The sequence below is a fragment of the Lepidochelys olivacea genome (genome assembly GCF_965140295.1).
Source record: "Lepidochelys olivacea isolate rLepOli2 genome assembly, chromosome: 1".
Lineage (NCBI taxonomy): Eukaryota > Metazoa > Chordata > Testudines > Cheloniidae > Lepidochelys > Lepidochelys olivacea.
The window spans coordinates 174224830-174249077 of NC_140411.1; the positions used below are offsets into that span (position 1 = coordinate 174224830).

General features: G+C 44.8%; 1 protein-coding gene across 3 annotated transcripts in view; it reads right to left on the minus strand.

Annotated features, from left to right (window-relative positions):
- NCAM2 (neural cell adhesion molecule 2) overlaps positions 1-24248 on the minus strand; it is a 573274-nt gene that overhangs the window by 68354 nt on the left and 480672 nt on the right. For all 3 annotated transcript variants that reach the window (XM_084617433.1, XM_084617431.1, XM_084617432.1), the window contains exons 13-14: positions 19635-19754; positions 13932-14053 (exon numbers count right to left, since the gene is read on the minus strand). In XM_084617433.1, coding sequence (XP_084473559.1) covers positions 13932-14053; positions 19635-19754 — 242 coding nt within the window. The remainder of the gene's footprint in view (positions 1-13931; positions 14054-19634; positions 19755-24248) is intronic.

Below are 24248 nucleotides of genomic sequence, written 5' to 3' on the forward strand. Positions count from 1 at the left end.
ATGACCTCTATTGATTGGGGTCTGAGGATGGCAGATCTGATAGGGTGAAAACTCCCCCTGCAGACCAGCTTCCTCATCACTGGAGGAATGCTGTCTGGACCCTGACTGAGCATTTGGAGAGAGGTAGGCATTAAGTAGGGGTGACTGCAGGATAGGTGACACCAGCAGGTCCCTTGACTGTATCAGTTGTGGTGCTGGAGCTTCTCTGTGAGGTGAGGGCTGTGGAAGAGGAATCTGCTGTGAAGAATGGTTCCTCTGCACCGGTGCCCTGAGCATTGTTTCATTGCTCAGTGGGAGCTCAGTGGGAGACGGTGCTAGGAGAGCAAGAATAGCCTATGGGGGGGTCAGGCATGTCAACATGCGTCGGCACCGCTTCCGTCACGGTGCCAAACGGTGCCACGAGAGAGGCAGGCAACTGGAAGCCTGAAGCATCAGCACCAGAGCTTCATGCTAGTGCTACTGCTGCAGCCACAGGTGGCTTTCACGCAGCACAAGAGGAGCCCTGCCCATCATAAGTGCTCAGCTGGGAAAGCACCAGGAGGGAGACTGTACACCTGCCGGAGAAGTCTTGTCCCGTGAAGAACCCTTTGCGGGTGAGAGAGGGTGCCGTTTCTTTGCAGTCTTCTTGTCTTTTTTGGGGGGGGTGGGGAGCTGCGGCGTGTAGCTATGTCAGCACCCGGGTCTGAAGCTGACCCTAGAGATTTCTGGAGGAGGAGCAGTTTTAATCTCAGCTCCCTGTCCTTACGTGCCCTGGATTTAAGTTTACTGCAGTGGGCACATTTTGGGGGGATGTGGGACTCCCCCAAACATTTTATACATTTTGAATGGCCATGTGAAAAAGGGATGGCATCATTGCAGTTAGAGCAGCGCTTAAAGCCTGGGGAGCCAGGCATGTTGGAAGTGGCTGCCGCTGACAGGAACACATTTTTTTTTTTTGTAGTTTTAAAGAAAGACACAGGAAAATTGCTATCTAATTACTACTGGTAACAAACTAACTAACAGGGAAAGTATATGAACGAAGGAAGAGAAAAGTCTCTAATGAGTCTGCTGAGCTCCGTCTCAGGCCGGGGACAGTAGAGAAGGAACTGAGGAGACCGGTCTTGCACGTGTACTATTAAGATACATTCAGAGTGGGAGGGCAGGCTCTGCAGCTGCGCGACCGATATGTGTACTGTTGTAAAAATCTCCGAGCAAAGGCACAGGGATGCACCAACACCTGGAGTGGAGCACCCACAGGGACATCTCTCAAAGAAGAACAGTCCTTTGCTCATTTTACTAACATGTCTCTTCTAGACAATTGCTTTTCCCCCCCTCTCATCTCCACTGAGATATTATATAACCTACTGGACTGCAAGCTGCTTAAATAGGTCAATTAAGATTTAGGGATTTGTTGTTAGTGTCTATAACAGGCTATTACTGCAAGATCTGCCACCTCATTCTCAACTGATTTTGAACTACCAATCTTCTCTGGCTACGGTTAGTCCAGGAAAATCACTTCACATGCCAAGTTTACAATTTGTATAATTCCACGGCTATCATCAAACAAGAAGTTACATAGTAAGAAACATGCATGACAAAAACTATTTTTAAAAGAATATGTTTGCCCATTGACAGAGCTAACAGTAAAGGTAAATAAAAAGTAGCTCTTCTTGCAGCTCGCTAGTTTCTCTATAATGTAAGGTCCTAGCTATCAGCTGTTGAATGCAGCGAAATACAAAATTTCATCCCCCTGGTTTCTTTCACACTGACCATCCATCTGGACTTGTACCTCTCCTTTTATACTCCAGTGCTGGTAAAATGACCTCCTGGTTACACCTAGTGAGGTAATACGGGGCTGATGGTAGATGGTATAGTCATTCATAGCATATGCAGAAGTTAAGACAAGTGCAATGATAAAACTTACACTCATTGAGTCAAATTCACCACTTTTGCAGGTGGTAAATTTGTCCCCCACCATGTTTAAGTATGCTACAATATGTTGGGATAGGAAATACAGTTTTAAGTATCTTGTTAGCTACTTTTTATCCTGCTATTGTCATAAGTAAATAAACACATTTTCTAGTCCTTTTCCTTTTAAATGAAGGTCTCAGGAAATGAACAACCACTGTAATGTTGCTAACAAAATGAATGACCGCCCTGCACCTTTAAGCAGGGTTTTTTAGGCTGGGCTGGCCCAGTGAAGGGAGCAGTGCTTTATGGCCGGGGGTGGTGGGCTGGGGAGAGGTGAAAATTGCAGCAAAAGAGGCAGAGTGGTGGCTAACTCATCCCTTGGGAATACAGGGTTTGAAAAGGAGCAGCAGAGTGCTGGGAGCCTTCCTTTTTACACAGACCAAAGCCCTTCCCCCCCTTCAGTCCCAGGAGAAAGGCAGGAACTAAGAGGAAGTCTCAGCCCTGGTCTACACTAGGACTTTAGGTCGAATTTAGCAGCATTAAATTGATGTAAACCTGCACCCGTCCACACGATGAAGCCCTTTATTTCGACTTAAAGGGCTCTTAAAATCAATTTCCTTACTCCACCCCTGACAAGTGGATTAGCGCTTAAATCGGCCTTGCTGGCTCGAATTTGGGGTACTGTGGACACAATTCGACGGTATTGGCTTCCGGGAGCTATCCCAGAGTGCTCCATTGTGACTGCTCTGGACAGCACTCTCAACTCAGATGCACTGGCCAGGTAGACAGGAAAAGAACCGCAAACTTTTGAATCTCATTTCCTGTTTGGCCAGCGTGGCAAGCTGCAGGTGACCACGCAGAGCTCATCAGCAGAGGTGACCATGATGGAGTCCCAGAATCGCAAAAGAGCTCCAGCATGGACCGAACGGGAGGTACGGGATCTGATCGCTGTTTGGGGAGAGGAATCGGTGCTATCAGAACTCCGTTCCAGTTTTCGAAATGCCAAAACCTTTGTCAAAATCTCCCAGGACATGAAGGACAGAGGCCATAACAGAGACCCGAAGCAGTGCCGCGTGAAACTGAAGGAGCTGAGGCAAGCCTACCAGAAAACCAGAGAGGCAAACGGCCGCTCCGGGTCAGAGCCCCAAACATGCTGCTTCTATGATGAGCTGCATGCCATTTTAGGGGGTTCAGCCACCACTACCCCAGCCGTGTTGTTTGACTCCTTCAATGGAGATGGAGGCAATACGGAAGCAGGTTTTGGGGACGAAGAAGATGATGATGAGGAGGAGGTTGTAGATAGCTCACAGCAAGCAAGCAGAGAAACCGGTTTTCCCGACAGCCAGGAACTGTTTCTCACCCTAGACCTGGAGCCGGTACCCCCCGAACCCACCCAAGGCTGCCTCCTGGACCCAGCAGGCAGAGAAGGGACCTCCAGTGAGTGTACCTTTTAAAATACTATACATGGTTTAAAAGCAAGCATGTGAAAGGATTACTTTGCCCTGGCATTCGCGGCTCTCCTGGATGTACTCCCAAAGCCTTTGCGAAAGGTTTCTGGGGAGGGCAGCCTTATTGCGTCCTTCATGGTAGGACACTTTACCACTCCAGGCCAGTAACACGTACTCGGGAATCATTGTAGAATAAAGCATTGCAGTGTATGTTTGCTGGCGTTCAAACAACATCTGTTCTTTATCTCTCTGTGTTATCCTCAGGAGAGTGAGATATAATTCATGGTCACCTGGTTGAAATAGAGTGCTTTTCTTCAGGGGACACTCAGAGGAGCCCATTCCTGCTGGGCTGTTTGCCTGTGGCTAAACATAAATGTTCCTCGCTGTTAGCCACAGAGAGGAGTGAGGGTTGAGGGGGTAGCCATGCGGTGGGGGGAGGCAAAATGCGACCTTGTAATGAAAGCACATGTGCTATGTATGTAATGTTAACAGCAAGGTTTACCCTGAAAGAGTGTAGCCACTGTTTTATAAAATGTGTCTTTTTAAATACCACTGTCCCTTTTTTTTTCTCCACCAGCTGCATATGTTTCAATGATCACAGGATCTTCTCATTCCCAGAGGCTAGTGAAGATTAGAAAGAAAAAAAAACGCACTCGAGATGAAATGTTCTCCGAGCTCATGCTGTCCTCCCACACTGACAGAGCACAGACAAATGTGTGGAGGCAGACAATCTCAGAGTGCCGGAAAGCACAAAATGACCGGGAGGAGAGGTGGCGGGCTGAAGAGAGTAAGTGGCGGGCTGAAGACAGGGCTGAAGCTCAAATGTGGCGGCAGCGTGATGAGAGGAGGCAGGATTCAATGCTGAGACTGCTGGAGGACCAAACCAGTATGCTCCAGTGTATGGTTGAGCTGCAGCAAAGGCAGCTGGAGCACAGACTGACACTACAGCCCCTGAGTAACCAACCGCCCTCCTCCCCAAGTTCCATAGCCTCCACACCCAGACGCACAAGAACGCGGTGGGGGGGGGCCACCGGCCAACCAGCCACTCCGCCACAGAGGATTGCCCAAAAAAAAAGAAGGCTGTCATTCAATAAATTTTAAAGTTGTAAACTTTTAAAGTGCTGTGCTTAAAGTGCTGTGTGGCATTTTCCTTCCCTCCTCCACCACCCCTCCTGGGCTACCTTGGTAGTCATCCTCCTATTTGTGTGATGAATGAATAAAGAATGCATGAATATGAAGCAACAATGACTTTATTGCCTCTGCAAGCGGTGATTGAAGGGAGGAGGGGAGGGTGGTTAGCTTACAGGGAAGTAGAGTGAACCAAGGGGCGGGGGGTTTCATCAAGGAGAAACAAACAGAACTTTCACACTGTAGCCTGGCCAGTCATGAAACTGGTTTTCAAAGCTTCTCTGATGCGTACCGTGCCCTCCTGTGGTCTTCTAACCGCCCTGGTGTCTGGCTGCGCGTAACCAGCAGCCAGGCGATTTGCCTCAACCTCCTACCCCGCCATAAACGTCTCCCCCTTACTCTCACAGATATTGGGGAGCACACAGCAAGCAGTAATAACAGTGGGAATATTGGTTTCGCTGAGGTCTAAGCGAGTCAGTAAACTACGCCAGTGCACCTTTAAACGTCCAAATGCACATTCTACCACCATTCTGCACTTGTTCAGCCTGTAGTTGAACAGCTCCTGACCACTGTCCAGGCTGCCTGTGTACGGCTTCATGAGCCATGGCATTAAGGGGTAGGCTGGGTCCCCAAGGATACATATAGGCATTTCAACATCCCCAACAGTTATTTTCTGGTCTGGGAATAAAGTCCCTTCCTGCAGCTTTTGAAACAGACCAGAGTTCCTGAAGATGCGAGCGTCATGTACCTTTCCCGGCCATTCCACGTTGATGTTCGTGAAACGTCCCTTGTGATCCACCAGAGCTTGCAGCACTACTGAAAAGTACCCCTTGCGGTTTATGTACTCGGCGGCTTGGTGCTCCGGTGCCAAGATAGGGATATGGGTTCCGTCTATGGCCCCACCACAGTTAGGGAATCCCATTGCAGCAAAGCCATCCACTATGACCTGCACATTTCCCAGGGTCACTACCCTTGATATCAGCAGATCTTTGATTGCATGGGCTACTTGCATCACAGCAGCCCCAACAGTAGATTTGCCCACTCCAAATTGATTCCCAACTGACCGGTAGCTGTCTGGCATTGCAAGCTTCCACAGGGCTATCGCCACTCGCTTCTCACCTGTGAGGGCTGTTCTCATCTTGGTATTCATGCGCCTCAGGGCAGGGGAAAGCAAGTCACAAAGTTCCATGAAAGTGCCCTTACGCATGCGAAAGTTTCGCAGCCACTGAGAATCGTCCCAGACCTGCAACACTATGCGGTCCCACCAGTCTGTGCTTGTTTCCCGAGCCCAGAATCGGCGTTTCACAGCATGAACCTGCCCCATTAGCACCATGATGCATGCATTGGCAGGGCCCATGCTTTCAGAGAAATCTGTGTCCATGTCCTGATCACTCACGTGACTGTGCTGACGTTGCCTCTTCGCCCAGTATCGCTTTGCCAGGTTCTGGTGCTGCATATACTGCTGGATAATGCGTGCGGTGTTTAATGTGCTCCTAATTGCCGAAGTGAGCTGAGCGGCCTTCATGCTTGCCTTGGTATGGCGTCCGCACAGAAAAAAGGCGCGGAACGATTGTCTGCTGTTGCTCTGACGGAAGGAGGGGCGACTGACGACACGGCTTACAGGGTTGGCTTCAGGGAGCTAAAATCAACAAAGGGGGTGGCTTTACATCAAGGAATATTTCAGGCAGGACTTCACGGAGGGTTCCAATAAGAAATGGTGCACCTAAGTTATTGTTCTTATTGGAATAAGGAGGTTAGTCTGGCCTCTGATTGATACATGGCTAGATTTACCTCGCTGCACCTTCTCTGTGAGTGACTTCTCTGTGAGGTTCAATAAGGATAAGTGCAGAGTCCTGCACTTAGGACGGAAGAACCCAATGCACAGCTACAGACTAGGAACCGAATGGCTAGGCAGCAGTTCTGCGGAAAAGGACCTAGGGGTGACAGTGGATGAGAAGCTGGATATGAGTCAGCAGTGTGCCCTTGTTGCCAAGAAGGCCAATGGCATTTTGGGATGTATAAGTAGGGGCATAGCGAGCAGATCGAGGGATGTGATCGTTCCCCTCTATTCGACATTGGTGAGGCCTCATCTGGAGTACTGTGTCCAGTTTTGGGCCCCACACTTCAAGAAGGATGTGGATAAATTGGAGAGTGTCCAGCGAAGGGCAACAAAAATGATTAGGGGACTGGAACACATGAGTTATGAGGAGAGGCTGAGGGAGCTGGGCTTGTTTAGCCTGCAGAAGAGAAGAATGAGGGGGGATTTGATAGCTGCTTTCAACTACCTGAAAGGGGGTTCCAAAGAGGATGGCTCTAGACTGTTCTCAATGGTAGCAGATGACAGAACGAGGAGTAATGGTCTCAAGTTGCAGTGGGGGAGGTTTAGATTGGATATTAGGAAAAACTTTTTCACTAAGAGGGTGGTGAAACACTGGAATGCGTTACCTAGGGAGGTGGTAGAATCTCCTTCCTTAGAGGTTTTTAAGGTCAGGCTTGACAAAGCCCTGGCTGGGATGATTTAACTGGGAATTGGTCCTGCTTTGAGCAGGGGGTTGGACTAGATGACCTTCTGGGGTCCCTTCCAACCCTGATATTCTATGATTCTATGATTCTATGAGTGCAGTTTGACCTAGAGGAACGAGTCCCCTAGACGGGGGAGGAGGCAAATGAGTACAAAACAAATCTGGTCTATTTCTTGTTTTGATCCACTCCATCTATCTTTTACATCTTTGGCTGGCAGCAGACGGTGCAGAAGGACTGCATGCCATCCACATCTCATGGCTGCTCAGCAGAAGATGGTACAATAGGACTGCTAGCCATCCGTATTGCCTGCCTGCTCACCATAAGACAGTTCAATAGGACTGACTGCAGGACTAAAGAGAATGACCTGGTCAAGTCACTCCAAATTTAGTCCCTGCGCCCATGTCTGCCCAGGCGCTCCCAGCCGACGTGGCCAGGAGCACCTCAGACATGACGAGGACGGCTACCAGTCGTACTGTACCATCTGCTGCCACAAGGCAATGGGTTGCTGCTATTGTGTAGCAATGCCGTACCGCGTCTGCCAGCACCCAGGAGACATACGGTGACGGTTACCTGAGCGGGCTCCATGCTTGCCGTGGTATGGTGTCTGCACAGGTAACTCAGGAAAAAGGTGCAAAACGATTGTCTGCCCTTGCTTTCACGGAGGGAGGGAGGGAAGGGGGGCCTGACGATATGTACCCAGAACCACCCGCAACAATGTTTTAGCCCCATCAGGCACTGGGATCTCAACCCAGAATTCCAATGGGCAGCGGAGACTGTGGGAACTGTGGGATAGCTATCCATAGTGCAACGCTCCGGAAGTTGACTCTAGCCTCGGTACTGTGGAAGCACTCCACCGAGTTAATGCACTCAATGTACTTAGAGCATTTTCTGTGGGGACACACACACTCGAATATATAAAACCGATTTCTAAAAAAACGACTTCTATAAATTCGACCTTATTCCGTAGTGTAGACATACCCTCAGTAGGACTCCTCTGGGGTACTAAAGCTTAATTGGGCTTCACTCCAGGTGGAAGCAGAGCAGTGAGCAGGGAGAAGGAGGAGGGAGAAAATCCTCCTCCCACTTCAGTCCTGGAATGGAGAAGCAGGGCTTTGTCCCAGCATGGCTCCAGGCAGACACAGAACAATGAGAGCAGGGAGGAACAGGGAGAGGATTAATTCTCCCTTTACCCTGGTACAGGCTGGGCAAGGCAGGCATAGCAGAGTGAATTCACAAAGGGAGGTGCAGTTGAGTACTGAGGCAGCTCGGAGTCAGATTCTATCCCTAAGTATACAGAGGAGGAGAGGGAAGGGGAGTGAGGCTGTGCGGTGCACAGAGGTTTAGGGAATAGGGTTTCTGCTTTTACCTGCTGTGGGTAGGAGACAGCAGGGGGGTGGAATTTTGCTTCTCCCTCCCAATTAATGTCAGTGGGACAGGGAACTGGGGAGGAATCAACCCCTGCACAGAGTTGACAGAGTACAGTGATTTGGGCCGGGGTGAATCAAGGGCAGGATTCTTGCAATAAGAGTGAGGGGCCCGGGGAGCCTGGGATAGTGCCTTTCATTACAAAGGGCAGCCTATCAGGCTTGGGCAAGGGGAGCTCAAGGTGAAGCACTCACCCAGACAAGTGAACTGGCTGCGTTCGATGGTGGGACAGTCAGACGGGATTTGATACAAGCAATCAGGGTTATTGTGTCTGAGGTTGTTTCCACAGCTTTGCAAGCCATACAAGGTGTAATGGCTCGCCCAGATCTAGGACATTCAACTCAGGTAACTGCAGTACATTCCACGCAGGTGATTTCAGGAGATGAGGCAGACACAGAGGGCGGGGTGAGTTAAATCAACAACGGATAAACGTTTACAATTGTAGAGGTGTTTGGATCTGCTTTGGGGAGAGGTACATGAGGTGGTTTAGGGTCCCATACCAAAATGATGTGGCAAAGGTGAGGACTGTGGGCACTAGTGGTTCCTCTGAAGCTTACCCCATCATGTGTTGGGGTTTTTTGGGTAATCATATGGGTCAGCAAGAAACTGTCTCAGTTTGTCTGGGGAGGCCCAGCCCGTAAGCAGATGCAGAGTGTAAGCAGATGCAGGGTATTGCACGGCTGATACAGGCTAACTAAATTCCTCCAACATGGGGACAACCTTGGGAGAAGTGTCTTGCTAAGGCTGCATTCTTTAGCTGTGCTTGTGTTACAGCTGAAGCTTACCCAGAGAGAAGCCCGGCCTTATCAGATATGTAAATATAATCCGGTGGACATGCAATACATTCAGTGGCATACATCTAATCACAGCAGTTGCTGTTGCAGAATTGGGCGGGCATGCAATACATTCAAGGGCATACATTTCTTTATAACAGTGGCTTTTGCAGCATGTGTACATTCAGGCATGCATGCAAACCATGTTTTGGGTCTCATACAGGACAATCCTGCCATGGTGGTGAGGGGTGGTACAGGACGCAGGGTCGAACAAATGTGACGTGCAGGTAGGCCCTGTTTGAACAGGGCGTGGATGACAGAAGAAAGGTGGTGCAAAGGTCCAGCTTCAAGCATTGGAATGGGCGAAGGCCTCCTGTGGGACTACCCCAGCAAAGCCAATGGGTCAAATGTATGTGCTGGGTTTCTTTTAATGGGGATTTTTATCCTCTTTATATAAAATAATAATGATTAAAGTCAAGGGTGGGGTTTGGCCATGTTGTTAAGGCAATAATTCCACAAGGAGGAATTCGGGGGTACAGTGGCAGGGCCACCCAACCAATTGCCTCTGCACAATTTCTGTATTTTGCCCTGAGGCTTGGCCCCCGGAAAGGCTCCAGGGAATTACATTGCTTCATAACCTCTCTGGGGTTGACAATGGCCTCGCACACACCTTGTCTCATTTTCAGCTCCACAGTCTTCTGGAGTTGGCACCAGGAGCCAGCCGAGAACCCAGGCAGATGCCCCTGGCACTATGGAACCTTGGCAAAGAATGGTTGTCAGGGTGTTGTGGAGATCAGTTGCTCCGTGCAACGTGGCAGGGCTGTGAGAGAAGTTTTAATGATTCCATGCAATTTCGGGATCAGGAAGGCCGGTCATCAATACGGCCCTTTACAGAGGAACCGGTGCTGCGGTACATGCTGTCATTCGCAACATGCTGTCAACTGGCATCCTCCACAATCTCAAATTGCCTTTCTGCCATTACATTCATCAGTAGGCTAAATGGTTATCCTAATCCTTGCAGTGTTTTTTTGTTTGAAGGTTTTTGGCTGGGTGGTCACGTACTGGTGGCCGCAGGGTGGATTGTTGTTGTTGTCCCCTCATGGTTTACATACTTAGGAATCTTATGCAGATCCTTGGCTATGTATGTCGTAATGGACAGGAGGCAGCCTTGTTCAGGGCTGCATTCTTGACAGCATTTTTTGGTGCTTTCAAGATCAGTGAGCTAGTACCTGGATCCGGTAGGGACTCAACCGGAATGGCTTTGCAACTGCGGGATATACAATGGCATGAGCATTCAAAAATGTAGCACTTGCGACGGTCAAAGACAGCTCAACTCAGCTGGGGTGAATCTGTGATCTTCCAGCAGGGTGGTGAGCCTGGATCTGCCCAGTTCAGGCTTTGAAGGCCGACAGGGTTATAAGGCCAAAGGGGGAAGGTCCCTTTTTATGCATGGTGAGGGGAGTCCCCTCACAGCATATCAATTTGTTACTGTGTTGAGATGGGGGCTAATGAGGATGGGGCTGCCAGCCCATGAATTGGGATCCCCCTCATTCAGAATCAGGGCAGCAATGGCAGCAGCACAGCTAGGTATGGGAGCAGAGGCAACCCAGGCAATTGGGCGTTGGCATTCAGTTGTGTACCGAACGTATGTCAGACCTCAGGCGGCAAGTCAGCATTAATTTCTCGTAATCTCATTACAAATATTGGACGACCAGTCATGAAGATGGATCTGTGGGCATAGTATTGTCTTTTGGACCCATAGGCATGTGTTCAGGTTGCCCAAGGGTTTGCAGCTGGGCTTCAGTGATGAGGCGATACTCAGTTGGCATGCAAGGAAGAGCATGTTTTGGGATCAACTAATACCAATGCTATATGCTGTGCAGGCCGGTCAGTGGCCCTCCAGACATAATTGTGGTGCATCTTGGGGAAAACGATTTGGGAATGCTTAAAGAGGTGGAACTAATGCTCAGAACAAGAAGGGACTTGGGGCTGATCCTTGAACTTTTTCCAGGAGTTAACATGATTTGGTCAGACATCCTTCAGTGCAGGGTCTGGCGGGGGAGCCATGAGCCGCACAGTGTGAACAAGGCAAGGAGATATGTGAACAGAGAGGTGGCCAAACTCCTTGAGACCATAGGAGGGACAGTAATTTCACATCCTGGTATAGTATATGGGGCAGCAGCATTGTTTCGGAAGCATGGGGTTCACCTGTCTGACTTAGGTGCTGTCCTGTTTTTAACGGATATAAAAGATGGCATTAGGAGATGTCTGGGAACCAGACTGGGTATGGGGAGGAGGCAGCCATGCTAATTGCTGGTGCCTCCTTGTGGTAGATGTCCAGTCCTCCATAGGAAAGGTATACAGTGACCGGATAAATGGCTTGGAAAAGGACTTAAAAAGAGGCGTTCATTAAAGGAATGAATGGGGGGGGGTGTCATAAATATAAAGGGAAGGGTAAACCCCTTTGAAATCCCTCCTGGCCAGTGGAAAGCTCCTCTCACCTGTAAAGGGTTAAGAAGCTAAAGGTAACCTCGCTGGCACCTGACCAAAATGACCAATGAGGAGACAAGATACTTTCAAAAGCTGGGAGGAGGGAGAGAAACAAAGGGTCTGTGTCTGTCTGTATGCTTTTTTCTGCCAGGGATAGACCAGGAATGGAGCCTTAGAACTTTTAGTAAGTACTCTAGCTAGGTATGTGTTAGATTATGATTTCTTTAAATGGCTGAGAAAAGAATTGTGCTGAATAGAATAACTATTTCTGTCTGTGTATCTTTTTTGTAACTTAAGGTTTTGCCTAGAGGGGTTCTCTATGTTTTTGAATCTAATTACCCTGTAAGATATCTACCATCCTGATTTTACAGGGGGGATTTCTTTATTTCTATTTACTTCTATTTTTTTTATTAAAAGTCTTCTTGTAAAACACTGAATGCTTTTTCATTGTTCTCAGATCCAAGGGTTTGGGTCTGTGGTCACCTATGCAAATTGGTGAGGCTTTTTATCCAACATTTCCCAGGAAAGGGGGGGTGCAAGTGTTGGGAGGATTGTTCGTTGTTCTTAAGATCCAAGGGTCTGGGTCTGTAGTCACCTAGGCAAACTGGTGAGGCTTTTTACCAAACCTTGTCCAGGAAGTGGGGTGCAGGGTTTTGGGAAGTATTTTGGGGGGAAAGACGCGTCCAAACAGCTCTTCCCCAATAACCAGTATTAGTTTGGTGGGGGTAGTGGCCAGTCCAAGGATAACGGGTGTAATATTTTGTACCTTGGGGAAGTTTTGACCTAAGCTGGTAAAGATAAGCTTAGGAGGTTTTTCATGCAGGTCCCCACATCTGTACCCTAGAGTTCAGAGTGGGGGAGGAACCTTGACAGGGGGGCAGTTGGGGACTCCTCTGATTGGTACGGCAGCCAATCCCCCCATCCTTATAGCCCACCTTAACCCTCCTATGAGGCAGGGATGGATGGTAAGGTCCTGGCAATGGATTTGCTGGAGGGACAAGGAGAGAAAAAGAAGGGGAGCTGGTAAAAGCCGGGGATTTATGGAATAAACATGGGGTTACCTGCATTGTTACCTGCTAGGTAGTCCCAGATATCTAATAATAAAGTTGTGGCCTGATTTAACCCATGTCAAATGTCTCCTGTCCTTCTTTCGGCATAGCAAGACAATGGTTTCTTGTTTCACTTCAGTGCTTAAAATCAGGAAAAAATAGGATGGAATGGGATGTCGTCACTTCCTGCAAAGAAGCCATGTGTTTTTCTTCTTGTTTCGACCCCTGCACATTCTTATTTGTTTTCAGTAAGAAATGGTGGCATGATCACCTTGTACTTAACTCTAACTGAAGTGTGCTTCAATTTACATACACAGTGTAATATATGGGGTGCCTCCATACCTTTTACATCATGACCTTTTTTAACACTACTCTTTATTTAGCAAAATGTATTAATAAGTGGTAGAACCTACTTAGTTAAAGATATTTGGAAGATCATATATGAAACATCATTGAAAGGAGTTGATCTGTGTGGCAAAGAGGAGTGAATTGTTTAAACCTGCTAGATTTGAGAAGAAATACTAAAATCAGACATCCACCCAATAGAATCATATAATTACCTGTTAAAGAGCTGATACATTTACTATGATATATGAAAGTCCTTCCTCATTGCAATCTATCTGTGGATCAGAATATCTAAACTAAACTTTAAATGTGTAGAAAAGGTAGAAAATGCACAATGGCAAGACAACTTCCAAATGGTAGTTCTGTTAACCTAGAGAACAATTAAGCTGATTTAAGTTGCATTAGCACATTAGGATGCCCTTACATGTGTATAACACTACAAATAAACACAACCATAAAAGGCTAATTATTTTGTTTCAGAATATTGTTTAATCACATACTCTGGAATCTAACACCAGCTCTCTCTTACGTATTATATTATCTTATTAAACTTTTTAGATTTGAAAACAAGACAAACATTTTACTTACCATATACTAAAACAAAATCTCAGAAAAGTTTCTGACTTTTCAGTCACACATTTAGTATACTAATCTGGCATTAAAAATCACATCAAAAGGAGTGATCCAATCAATCAACAATAACTACTATACATTTCAAATATACAAATGTTTTTCTTCAGCTGTGTAATAAGCAATCTATTTTAAAACAAAATATTGACATTTTCCATTAAACCTCTTCTCAACATTCAAAACACATAATATAGATCAAAATATTCCCCAGTGATTAATGGAATACTTACACTTCTGTATTTCACGATATATTCCAATATGGGGGATCCTCCATCATCCTGTTTAGTTATACTAAGTTTAAAGCTCTTTCCACTGCCTGGCTGTCCATGAATTGATGGAGGGCTTGGCTCACCTGAGTATTGGGGTGGCCGGGGGAGGGGGGGGGGAAGGGAAGAGAAGAAGAGAAATTCAATATTTCTATTTTATATGTATTATTTCTACTGTTTGTTTAATTAATATTATTAATCAAAACCTTCATAATCAAACAGGATGTTTTCAAGATTTCTGTAACATACTTAATGATACTTAATGATCATCCTGGCATCAGTGCTGTCACGTTTGTTACAAAACATATAAAAGACTTGTACACTAAAAATAAAAGGGATTTAGAATAAAAATAGTCTCAGTCTCTGTGATTTGATATTTCTTATCCTTTCAAATTTAACTTGTTTAAGAAATGACTCCTTATGCAGACACTAATTTAGAGAAGCAGCTGGTTAATTTTAAGCACATAAGTAATCCCATGCTATTCAGCAAATCGTTATACGCATCCTTAACTTAAAGCATGTGCTTAAGTCCCATTGGTGGAATCTAAATCATTATTAATGGACAATAAACTGTCATAAACAGTAGCAATAAACTGTCCCAAAGCAAACCCGAGGCTCTTTTAGATTATAGAATACTATCATTTTATTAAGAATGAATTTGAAGAAAAGCATTTTGTAAGATCTTGAAATGTATGAAATTTTACTTCAAATACACTCTATTTTTATAATAAACCCATCCTTTGATGTTGTCTCTGTTGTTTCTTACAAGTAGGTTCTATTATAATAGGAACATTTGTGCTGAAATTTTGATCAGAGTACGTTTTAAACCAGAGCATAAATACAGGACTCAAGAGTACTGCCACTGCTAAAAGGAGAGAGCTGTGTTATGGTCTGCTGGAGCACAAGTGCATGTTCCATCATATCTTTACTCTAAGTATCTGATCCCTTCCAGGAAAAAACAGGGCACTGCCATAAAAAAGAAACTTACTCCTGGAATGCTTCAGAGGGCAAGATTCTTGTATATTTCACTACTAGACCTGTTTAAAGTTTTGCCTGAAAGCTGTTTTTCAAATTATTTTTGTTTTTTAAGGTAATCATTTTTTTTTCTTTCTAATTGTTCTTAGATTTTTTCAACTAAGAAAAGGAAAAAAAAACTGTTTTCTAAAATGGAACATTTTTAGTCAAAATATTTTTTAACTTTTGGTTTTTCAGTGAAAATTTGAAAAACAAATCACAGGAAATTTGGGGGAAATATTTTCTTTCAAAATTTTTCCTCAAAAACTATTAGCATTTATTAACTACCTCTATTCAATACCTTTTCTTCACCACAAAATGAAGCAGGTTGTCTGAGCAAAAGGGTGGGACGATAGTGCAATTGTGAATGTAAAAATAAAACACGTGTCTTAGGCCTGTTTTTCTCAGGTCATCAAGAAGAGAGGCTAAATATGTGCAGCTTTCTTGAGAGACCTGCTGTGAAAAAAAGCTGGAGACACTGAATGTAATTTAATTAGGCTGAAACTTTATTCCTAAATGTCTGGGAGTATCCAACTGAAAAAATTGTACAGTGCAGGTAATTCCATAATTATTTACATATACCCAGAGGGCTGCTGGCAGCTCTTCCTCTTACTCATCCTGGTCCCCAGCCAACTTGCTGCTGCAACTCACCACACTTCCTTGGATGAAGAGTAAGGGGTCTAAAATGGGAGGGGGGTTGACTCCCGATATACCAATCATATGAGCCCAGGACCACCCCCCTGTTTTTGCTACTTTAAAGAATACCTCCTCTAAATTATTTTCCAATTCATTCTGTCTGAGCACCATATCCATTCCCTATAGAATCTGTGATAAGACATATTCCCCACACTGGCCCTGAGAGGGCTGAATTAGTCCAAGTGGGCCCAATCAATCAATTCGGATGCAAATGGGGGAGACTTAAGCTGGAGGAAGCTAATTAGAAGAACGCTCACCTATGAGGCAACAGGTGGGGCTTCTACAAAGCCACGAGGTTAGCAACAATGTGGAAGGCATCAAGCAGGAAGCCTGCAGTCCTCCTCCCTGAGATAAGGGAGAAGGAAGGGAAGAAGAGGCCAGAGGTGAGAGCAGTAAGATGGTGGAGCTACACATCTTAACTGTTCACTACATGGCCCTAGTCTGGAAACCAGAGTAGAGGGTTGGCCTGGGTTCCTTTACCAACCACTGCAGAGTGATACTGGCAGTGTTCAGAAAGACTGCCTGAGTCACTGTGGGAATGACAGGGTCAGAACAGCAGGCATGAGGACTGCCTGATGCAAGGTGGACAGAAGAGACTTTTAAAGGGTTCCCAGAAAGGGAACCCAATTAATGACCTGGCCAGAGGGCTGAATCACAAAAGAAGCAGTAGCAGCTCCTGGAGTGAGAGAGGAGCTGCAGACCAAGATAAAGTGACAGAGAGATAGGGTGCAACTACAGGAAGGGGCTTCTACCTCACATTGCTAATCCCCAGAGTGGCCAGGAGGAGGCACCATCCAGCAATGAGTAGAGTGCCCTGTCACAGAATTCCTGCACTGGATATATCCCCAGCTTACACAATGAGTTGTGACTTCATAGCCTAACCCCCTTTTGTTTTTTGCCCCCACTAAGCCTCCAACCTGCTGTGGGGCTTGTGAAAAACCCACTCCATCTTGGTGAGGGCGAAAATTCCTTCCCAGACCTCCAAGAAAGGAGCAACTAGTGTAATGGTCACACAGCAGGTCCTGAAGAAACCTGTATTTTAACTACTGCCACAGGTGGAAGCTGTTCAGCTTGGTCCAGGTAAAAAGGGGACCTTTTGCTGCAGAGACGTGGGCATAAATAGTTCCCCTTTCTTCCAGTCACCTGGAGGGGGGCATGGGTCTGTGTTCCCACATTGACCTGTAATTGAGCTGCCTGACTCCCAAGCAGGTAGCTCTCTAGTCCTTAAAGGGGCAACACACCTTCTCTGACAAACCACACAAAGGGCCCCAATACTTAACATGTGGTAAGGTCGTATCAAGAGGCCAGGTTTTTTTTTTTTTTTTTTTAAAAGTAATTTAAAGGCAGGCTATAGTTCAGGTCACTCAACTTTGACGGTGCCTCTCTTTAAAGATAGTGTTAGAGCAAAGTAATAAAATGGGTAAGTGTATTTGTAAAATAATTATTATTATGAATATGTAGATAACTGATGTAAAAAACTTATTAAACATTAAGCATATGAACCTTCCCTGGGATAGTGATGTAGGTACAGTAGTATTTTTAAGAGAAACAGAAATATGAACATGATGGGACAACAGAAAAAGAGTCAAAAATGGTCATGTTAGATTATTCAGTTCTTGCTCTTTAGCACCACATATTTAAATTTGAATTCAGTTGTTTAATACTCTTTGTTATTCTAACATATTGTACCAAACAAAAACTTCATTTACTTTGATGTAGAAATGAATGCACTGATAATTAGTCATACTTGCTGTGAACTGTTGCACTATATAACTGAACCACACAACCCTGAATTTGAAAAGCTTTCTATGAAACTGCTACCAAAACGAATGCTGACTTCACCAGCAGTGAAAAGACAAATGGGTCCTAACTACATATATCAAAGTACTGACAAATCTATTTAACCTTTCCCCCATAGCCTTCCAAACAAAAGTGCACCCATCACTGTGGCATCAGAGTGCATCTAACGTACCTTAAATTACATGTATTAATATTTCCAAACTAAAGGCCTGATCCAAAACCCACTGAAATCAATGAAAATCATTCCAATTTTATCAATGAGTTTTGGACCAGGCCCCAAGTAATTATAAACAGTTATATAAAAGCTGCTGCTATTCAGAATTACTTTAACTTTACAATTATTTTGAAATGTTTGTGAGTTTGCAAACCATACATGATTTTATGTATCCTAGGCGTTGTAACCCCATGGCAGATTGTGAAAACTTTACTCGGTGTGAATGAGCATGGCAAAAATTGGCCTAATGGCAACAGTATATGCCTTTTGCTATAACTATTTGTCAAAGAAACAAACACTATACATGGCCATCTGTCACTGGATAGCTTCTAAAGCCCAGTCTGTCCGTGACTACTTTATGAAGTACCTCCCTGGGGGTAATTGAGAGTTGGCTGATTAGTAAACAAACAATTGGACCTGATAAAGGTTACCCAAGCTCAACCAGAGTGGACTCCAACGGGAGACAGGAGACTCCTGTGGAGGGGAACCCCAAGGGAAGCCTGAGCCAGAGGAGTGAATGGGGAGCTAAGAAGGAGAGCTCTCTGGGGAACCTACCAACACAGGCAGCCGGTAAGAGAAGCTCCTGGAGAGGAGAGCCTCCTAGATGGAGGGCTGCAGCCACAAGGCCTTCAAGAGGACCTGGTCTCAGCCAGCAGTTCCACAGACACAAGCCAGAATACCGGCCCAGCAAGGATCACCTGCTGTCTGTGGAGAAGAGTTGCAGTGGCAGACCTCTCCAGATTCCAGAGGACATATTTCAGTATGGGTAAGAGACCTAACACTAGAGGCAGAGACTGGAATTCAGAGACCCCTGAGGAAAAGCCTGGATGGAGGTGAACACTGAATTCAGCTGTGGGACATGGACTAAGAATGACCTAGCGTGACCAAATTGATCCTGTATTCACACCCTACACACTACTGTAATAATCTTTGCACAAAGTATGCCTTGTAAAGTATCATTTGAAAACTCATAATTCACTGGTCAATAATATTGTGATGAAATGTGTATGGCATCATTTTATGAATTCCCCCCGAATCACATTGGTGGAGCATGTTCAAACTCACGTAGCAGGTCTTAAATAAAGGGATGTGTTTACCTGAAATTTACATATAAACTATAAATAAAGTCCTCAGACAATGAAATGGGGAAGGCAGGGGACAAAGGAGATCTGAATTTCAGTGAACATGGGCAAGGGATAATTTGCTGGGGGAAATTTCTACTGAAATGGCCACATTCTATTCTCATTAAAGTCAGCGGTACAGCATGGGTATAAATGAGAACAGAATTTAGGCTCATATGCTTTAACATTATATTCTCCAGGATAAAACATTTAAGAGACTTTTTTTCTAATATTCTGATAAATATAAATAACTAGAGAAATTTTCCAATATAGGGTCATCAAAATGACCTGAAAATGTGATTTCTGGGATCATCATAATCTGGGGCAGGGATTGGCAATTTTGGCATGCGGCCCGCCAGGCAATCTTTGGCACGCGGTCCTGGTGGGCCGGGCTGGTTTGTTTACCTGCCGCATCCATAGGTTTGGCTAATCACAGTTCCCACTGGCTGCAGTTTGCCACTCCAGGCCAATGGGGGCTGCAGAAAGTGGCTTCCGCCGAGGGATGTGCTGGCTGCCGCTTCCCACTGCCCCCATTGGCCTGGGACAGTGAACCGCAGCCAGTGGGAGCTGCGATCAGCCAAACCTGTGGATGCAGAAGGTAAACAAACTGACCCTACCCACCAGGGGGCTTACCCTGCATTACCCTGGTGGGCTGCATGCCAAAGGTTGCTGATCCCTGATCTAGGGGAATGTGGTATTGTAAACTGTGCATTTTACTCATAGTGAATCATTTTTGAAATTATGAGCTGAACTAGAGGTAAAATAGGCTTACAAGAGTACAAATAAACTAACTTTTCATTTAAAAACAAAGGCATTACTCACGAACAGGTAAAGTCTGAAAGATCTCAATTTTGCTATACTCTCCTTGTCCTTTTCCATTTACAGCTGCAACCTTGATTTCATATGTTGTGTTCGGTTCCAGATTGCTAAGAACAACCATTGCTAAAAGGAAAGGAAAGAAAGCGGTGAAACAAAAATTGACAAAACGATTAAGACAATAACATTTCCAAGGCCATTTTGTAATTAATTGGCTTTGAAATTAGGAGTCTAATTTTACACTGTTTTATTTACAAAAGTGAAAAATAGTCATCTGGTTCAATGCTAATAGTTCCAATTGGTTTTGTTACTACACAAATTTTGCTGCAATTAAATAAGTTATGCCATCTGCGGACGTTAGTGTAGGATTTACAGAAGTCAGGTGCAAATATAAAGAGCTTGGTAGTGCTTCACATTTCTATGAGATGCCGGGCCTGATTCCCCAGTAAGACTGGGACAACTCCATTGACAAACAGTTGCCCAAGACACCATTGGATGATGGCCCCACTGAAGGGACACACAGGCTATGTCTACACTAGAATAAAAGACCCCGGCATGGCCGTGGTTGGCCCACATCAGCTGACTCGGGCTTGTGCTACAGAGCTAAAAATGGCTGTGTAGACACTTGGGCTGGATACTGGGATCTGGGACCCTCCCCCATTGTCGTGTCCCAGAGGTTGGCCTCCATCCTAAATGTCTACACAGCTATTTTACAACCCTGCAACATGAGCCCTGTGAGTCAACTGACCCATGTCAGCCGCAGGTGTTTAATTGCTGTGTAGACATACCGTCAGGTGGCGTGGGGCTGCTTCAGTGGTTATTCTGGCATCCTCCCACTCCTGGCCACCTGTATGGAAGATGCAGATCTGGAAAAGAGGTCATGGGCTCCCTTACTTCCAACTGAAAACTGACTGCTGTAGTGCCTTCCTTGGGACCATTATCAGCTGCTGTAAATTGAGCGGGACAAATAAGCAAGTGAATGACAAACACTTGAAATGGGTTTAAACTGCAGGCTGCAAGTTTATTAATTATACCTTAGGGAGGGGACTACCCTGCTCACCCCTAGCTCCAACATAACAGGGAGTTATTTGAGTAAAGCTAGTTACAGGGCTTCAGCCACAAACCAAACAACAAGTTGGGGTGAAACCTCTCACCACCATCCCACATAATGAGGAGGATGGAGAAACAGAGGCCACAAGGCTGGGAGGGAACTTCATTCTGCAAAGACTTCAGATCTCCTCCCCACATGTGCAAGATCCAGCAATGAAATCCAAGGTCTCATTTACCTCTGAGAGCTGTCCCGTTTATCCTGTACCCACACTGCACACCAGCTACAAGTTACAACAAGTCAATTGTCTTAACAACACTGTATGAACTTTGAATCCTTTTGTTCCCAATCTAATTGTGCCTCCAGGAGGCTGCAAGAAGGGCAAAACAACCCACCAAACCACATGGCAATTTGGTCCTAGGAGAAAAATTCCTTCCTGATTCCTAAAAATGAGTGATCAATCAGGCCACAGCATCATATGCGGTATACCCTCTAACCTACAATTGGGAGAGGGGAGGGAGGAGGGCAGGGAATGAACTGGAGAGTAAGAGTCTTTTGAAAAGCCTGAGATAATTTAAAGAGGCAAAGGGGGGAGGCACCTGGCAGCCAGTCACCTGACCCCATTCCTATTGCCCAGCCGATGGCTAGGCAAAGCACCAAAGTTGGGTGGGGAGATAGCACCCCCCATTCCTGTGATGCATGTGTTTTGGGCTTCCCTCATTGCCTCCTGTCCACACCAGGTCCTCCCTGACTCAGGGTATTAGAAAAGTTTTTCAGACATGTCTGTATCCATCACCAGCTCCCTCACAATGTAAGCTGAAGCGTGGTCTCCGAAGACAGAGCACAGTGTCCACCCTTGCCCTTTGAATGTAAATTATCCATTTGCCATGCTGTGGAAATTCCACTTTGTTTTACTAACAAACCTCTAAAGAGAGAAGATTCTTGTCAAGAGCAGAAGAAATTTTCTAAGTCCTAATATCAAGAATTTGAAAGTTAACTGATCCCATCTGTAGATTCTTGAAGAGAGGTCTATGGAATGCGTACAAGCCAAGGCACTCAGGGACATTCTCAACAAATGATTCAGAAAAGAAGGTTGGCACCTTAACCTTAGATACATAAATATGTCACCTAATATCTTCAGCCAGCTGTTGAAGAGCACTTAAAAGAGCAAGAGCTGATTACCCAAGATGTGCATCAGTAAGTGCCATGTATTAGAAGGGAAAATCAAACCCTAGCCTGAGTATTCCATGCAAACCAAGCTTGACTCTAGAACTGTAGCTGTACTTCAGGATGAAATTATAAGCACATGCTTAGAACAGTAAAAAAGTTGCATGAAATGAACTATACTCCTAATAATACAAACATAGAGACAAGGTACAGCAAATCAGCAATATAATCTACAAAAGAGTTGGATTTCAGATTCTCTCTGGAAACACAGTACAGTATATTATGAAAAGACTTGGCATGATCAATGCAAATGTTATTGATGTCACATATGTGCCTTGAGACTTGAACACAACAGGAATCCACAGAACATGATTTCCCTGTGCCTACATAGAAGGGATACTCAGTTGCCCTGACAATAAAGTTCCCTGTTCCCTCCCAGGGTTCAGATCCACATGGGGAAAAAGGATGGAGATTTGATGTGCTGCAAGAGAAGCACATCAACCCTCACCTCCCTGTAGAGCTAGGGCTGTATTCTCTTTATTGTGCAGTCACCTTTGAGGGGCAGCCACAAGTCTTTGGTAGTGCAACTCCATTGGAGTCACTGTGCCAGGGAGCCTTTTTCTTTCTTTCTTTCTTTCTTTCTTGCAATGGTGAAGTATTTCAATGGTTGATTTAGTATCATTTTTAAAGTTTTATTTATCCTGAACACATATTGTTTCTGTTATTACTTTTGTTATTTTATTGACTCCATATTTATTATCCTGTCTATTTTGGATGCCTCTTGTTTTCTGTAGTAGATAGAAGCCCCATTACAAGTGGATCTAAATGAGTTTAATGAGTTTTGGAAAACAGGAATTTACACATTTCACACTTTATTATGAGCATATTATATGAATTAGTCATTGACACATGGTGATCATTTTCTCACAAACAAAGCTGCAGAGTTACGTCTGACAGCATTCCTTAGTTTTGTCATTCTTTCATATTTTTTTAAGAAATAAACTAAATTATTAGCAATTATCTATTGAAAAAATAAAGACATTGGATGAGAATATTCATATTTTCAGAACAAGTGTAATTTTACAATATATAGCATTCAACCATAGCAAGATGAAATTAAAAGAGTAGAATAAGCAGCAGCACTGTTTGATGTGCCTTTGAGCCATGACTGCTTTCCACATCTGAATAAGGGCATTCAGAATAAACCTTCGGGCACACAAAAAATTAGTGGAACGGCAAATGTTTTTAAAATTTAAACAGCATTAAAATGTGGCTATGCGTCTGCCCTTTATAAAATCCTAGCGTGTTAACAACCCCATAAAATCCAAGCACCCAAGCCTGCAGATACTTACGCACATGATTGAGTCTATGGGACTACTGAAATGAGCAAAACTATTCATGTCGTCAATGCTTAAAGGACCACGGCCTACATTTGAATCTCCTACATACCACTGTACATCAGATACCTTGATCTGAAAAACAGCTTTATGAAAACAATATGCTTGAAATCTGACAGCATAATCTGGCCCCAAGCCTTGGCATCGATGGAAAGTTCTGCTTAAAAATCTGAGCGTATGATGTAGCCCTTGACTGTTTTATGATTGTATTCTTAGAAAAAAGGAAGAAATTAGCACAAACTATAATATTTTGTAGAACCCCTTACTTTCGTTAAGCAGAAAACAAGCACTAGAGTAATAGGCAGGTGGTGGTAACTACAGGAACTATCCAACTACTGAAGGGTAGAATGTCCAGGGCTTAATAGGATCTCAAAGAAATGATGGACTTTCCATTGCCAGATAATGCAGTTTATTACTTTGTAATGAAACAATGGGGATGGGAGAGCATTATTAAATACAGTAATTATCAAAAATGTATAATGTATGCACCCATTGCAGTGGAATCTGAGTAAAATAATGCCCAGTTCCTCTCTCTCCAACTTCAAATTGATCTTGTTCTCTCCTTAAACAGGGTTTATAGTCTCCAACGGCCAGTCCTAGGTGACTGTGAATGACTCAGGATTTTTATCAATGGTCACCTGGGCAAACTTTCACAGGCATCAGTGCTAAGGTTTACATTTGCAAAGCATCTCCACAAACTAAAATAAACCCAGAAGAAGTTTTACTAATGTGTGCACCATTTACTATATACATGCATGATACTGTTGGCAACAGGATCATGTCCCGAAGACCAGCAGTAATTTAGGGCCACCTTCTGCCATCCTTACTTACATTCTATTCTATTCTATTGAAGGTATGTTGCCCACCTCCCTATAGCCGCTGAGCATTATCCACAAGTGCTCTAAGTGATGTGACTAGCGTTTGTCATATATGACTCGCAAATAGTGGGATGCATTAAATAGCATCTTACTCTGCTCCGCTGGCAGACTCATTCACTTTGCTGGGATT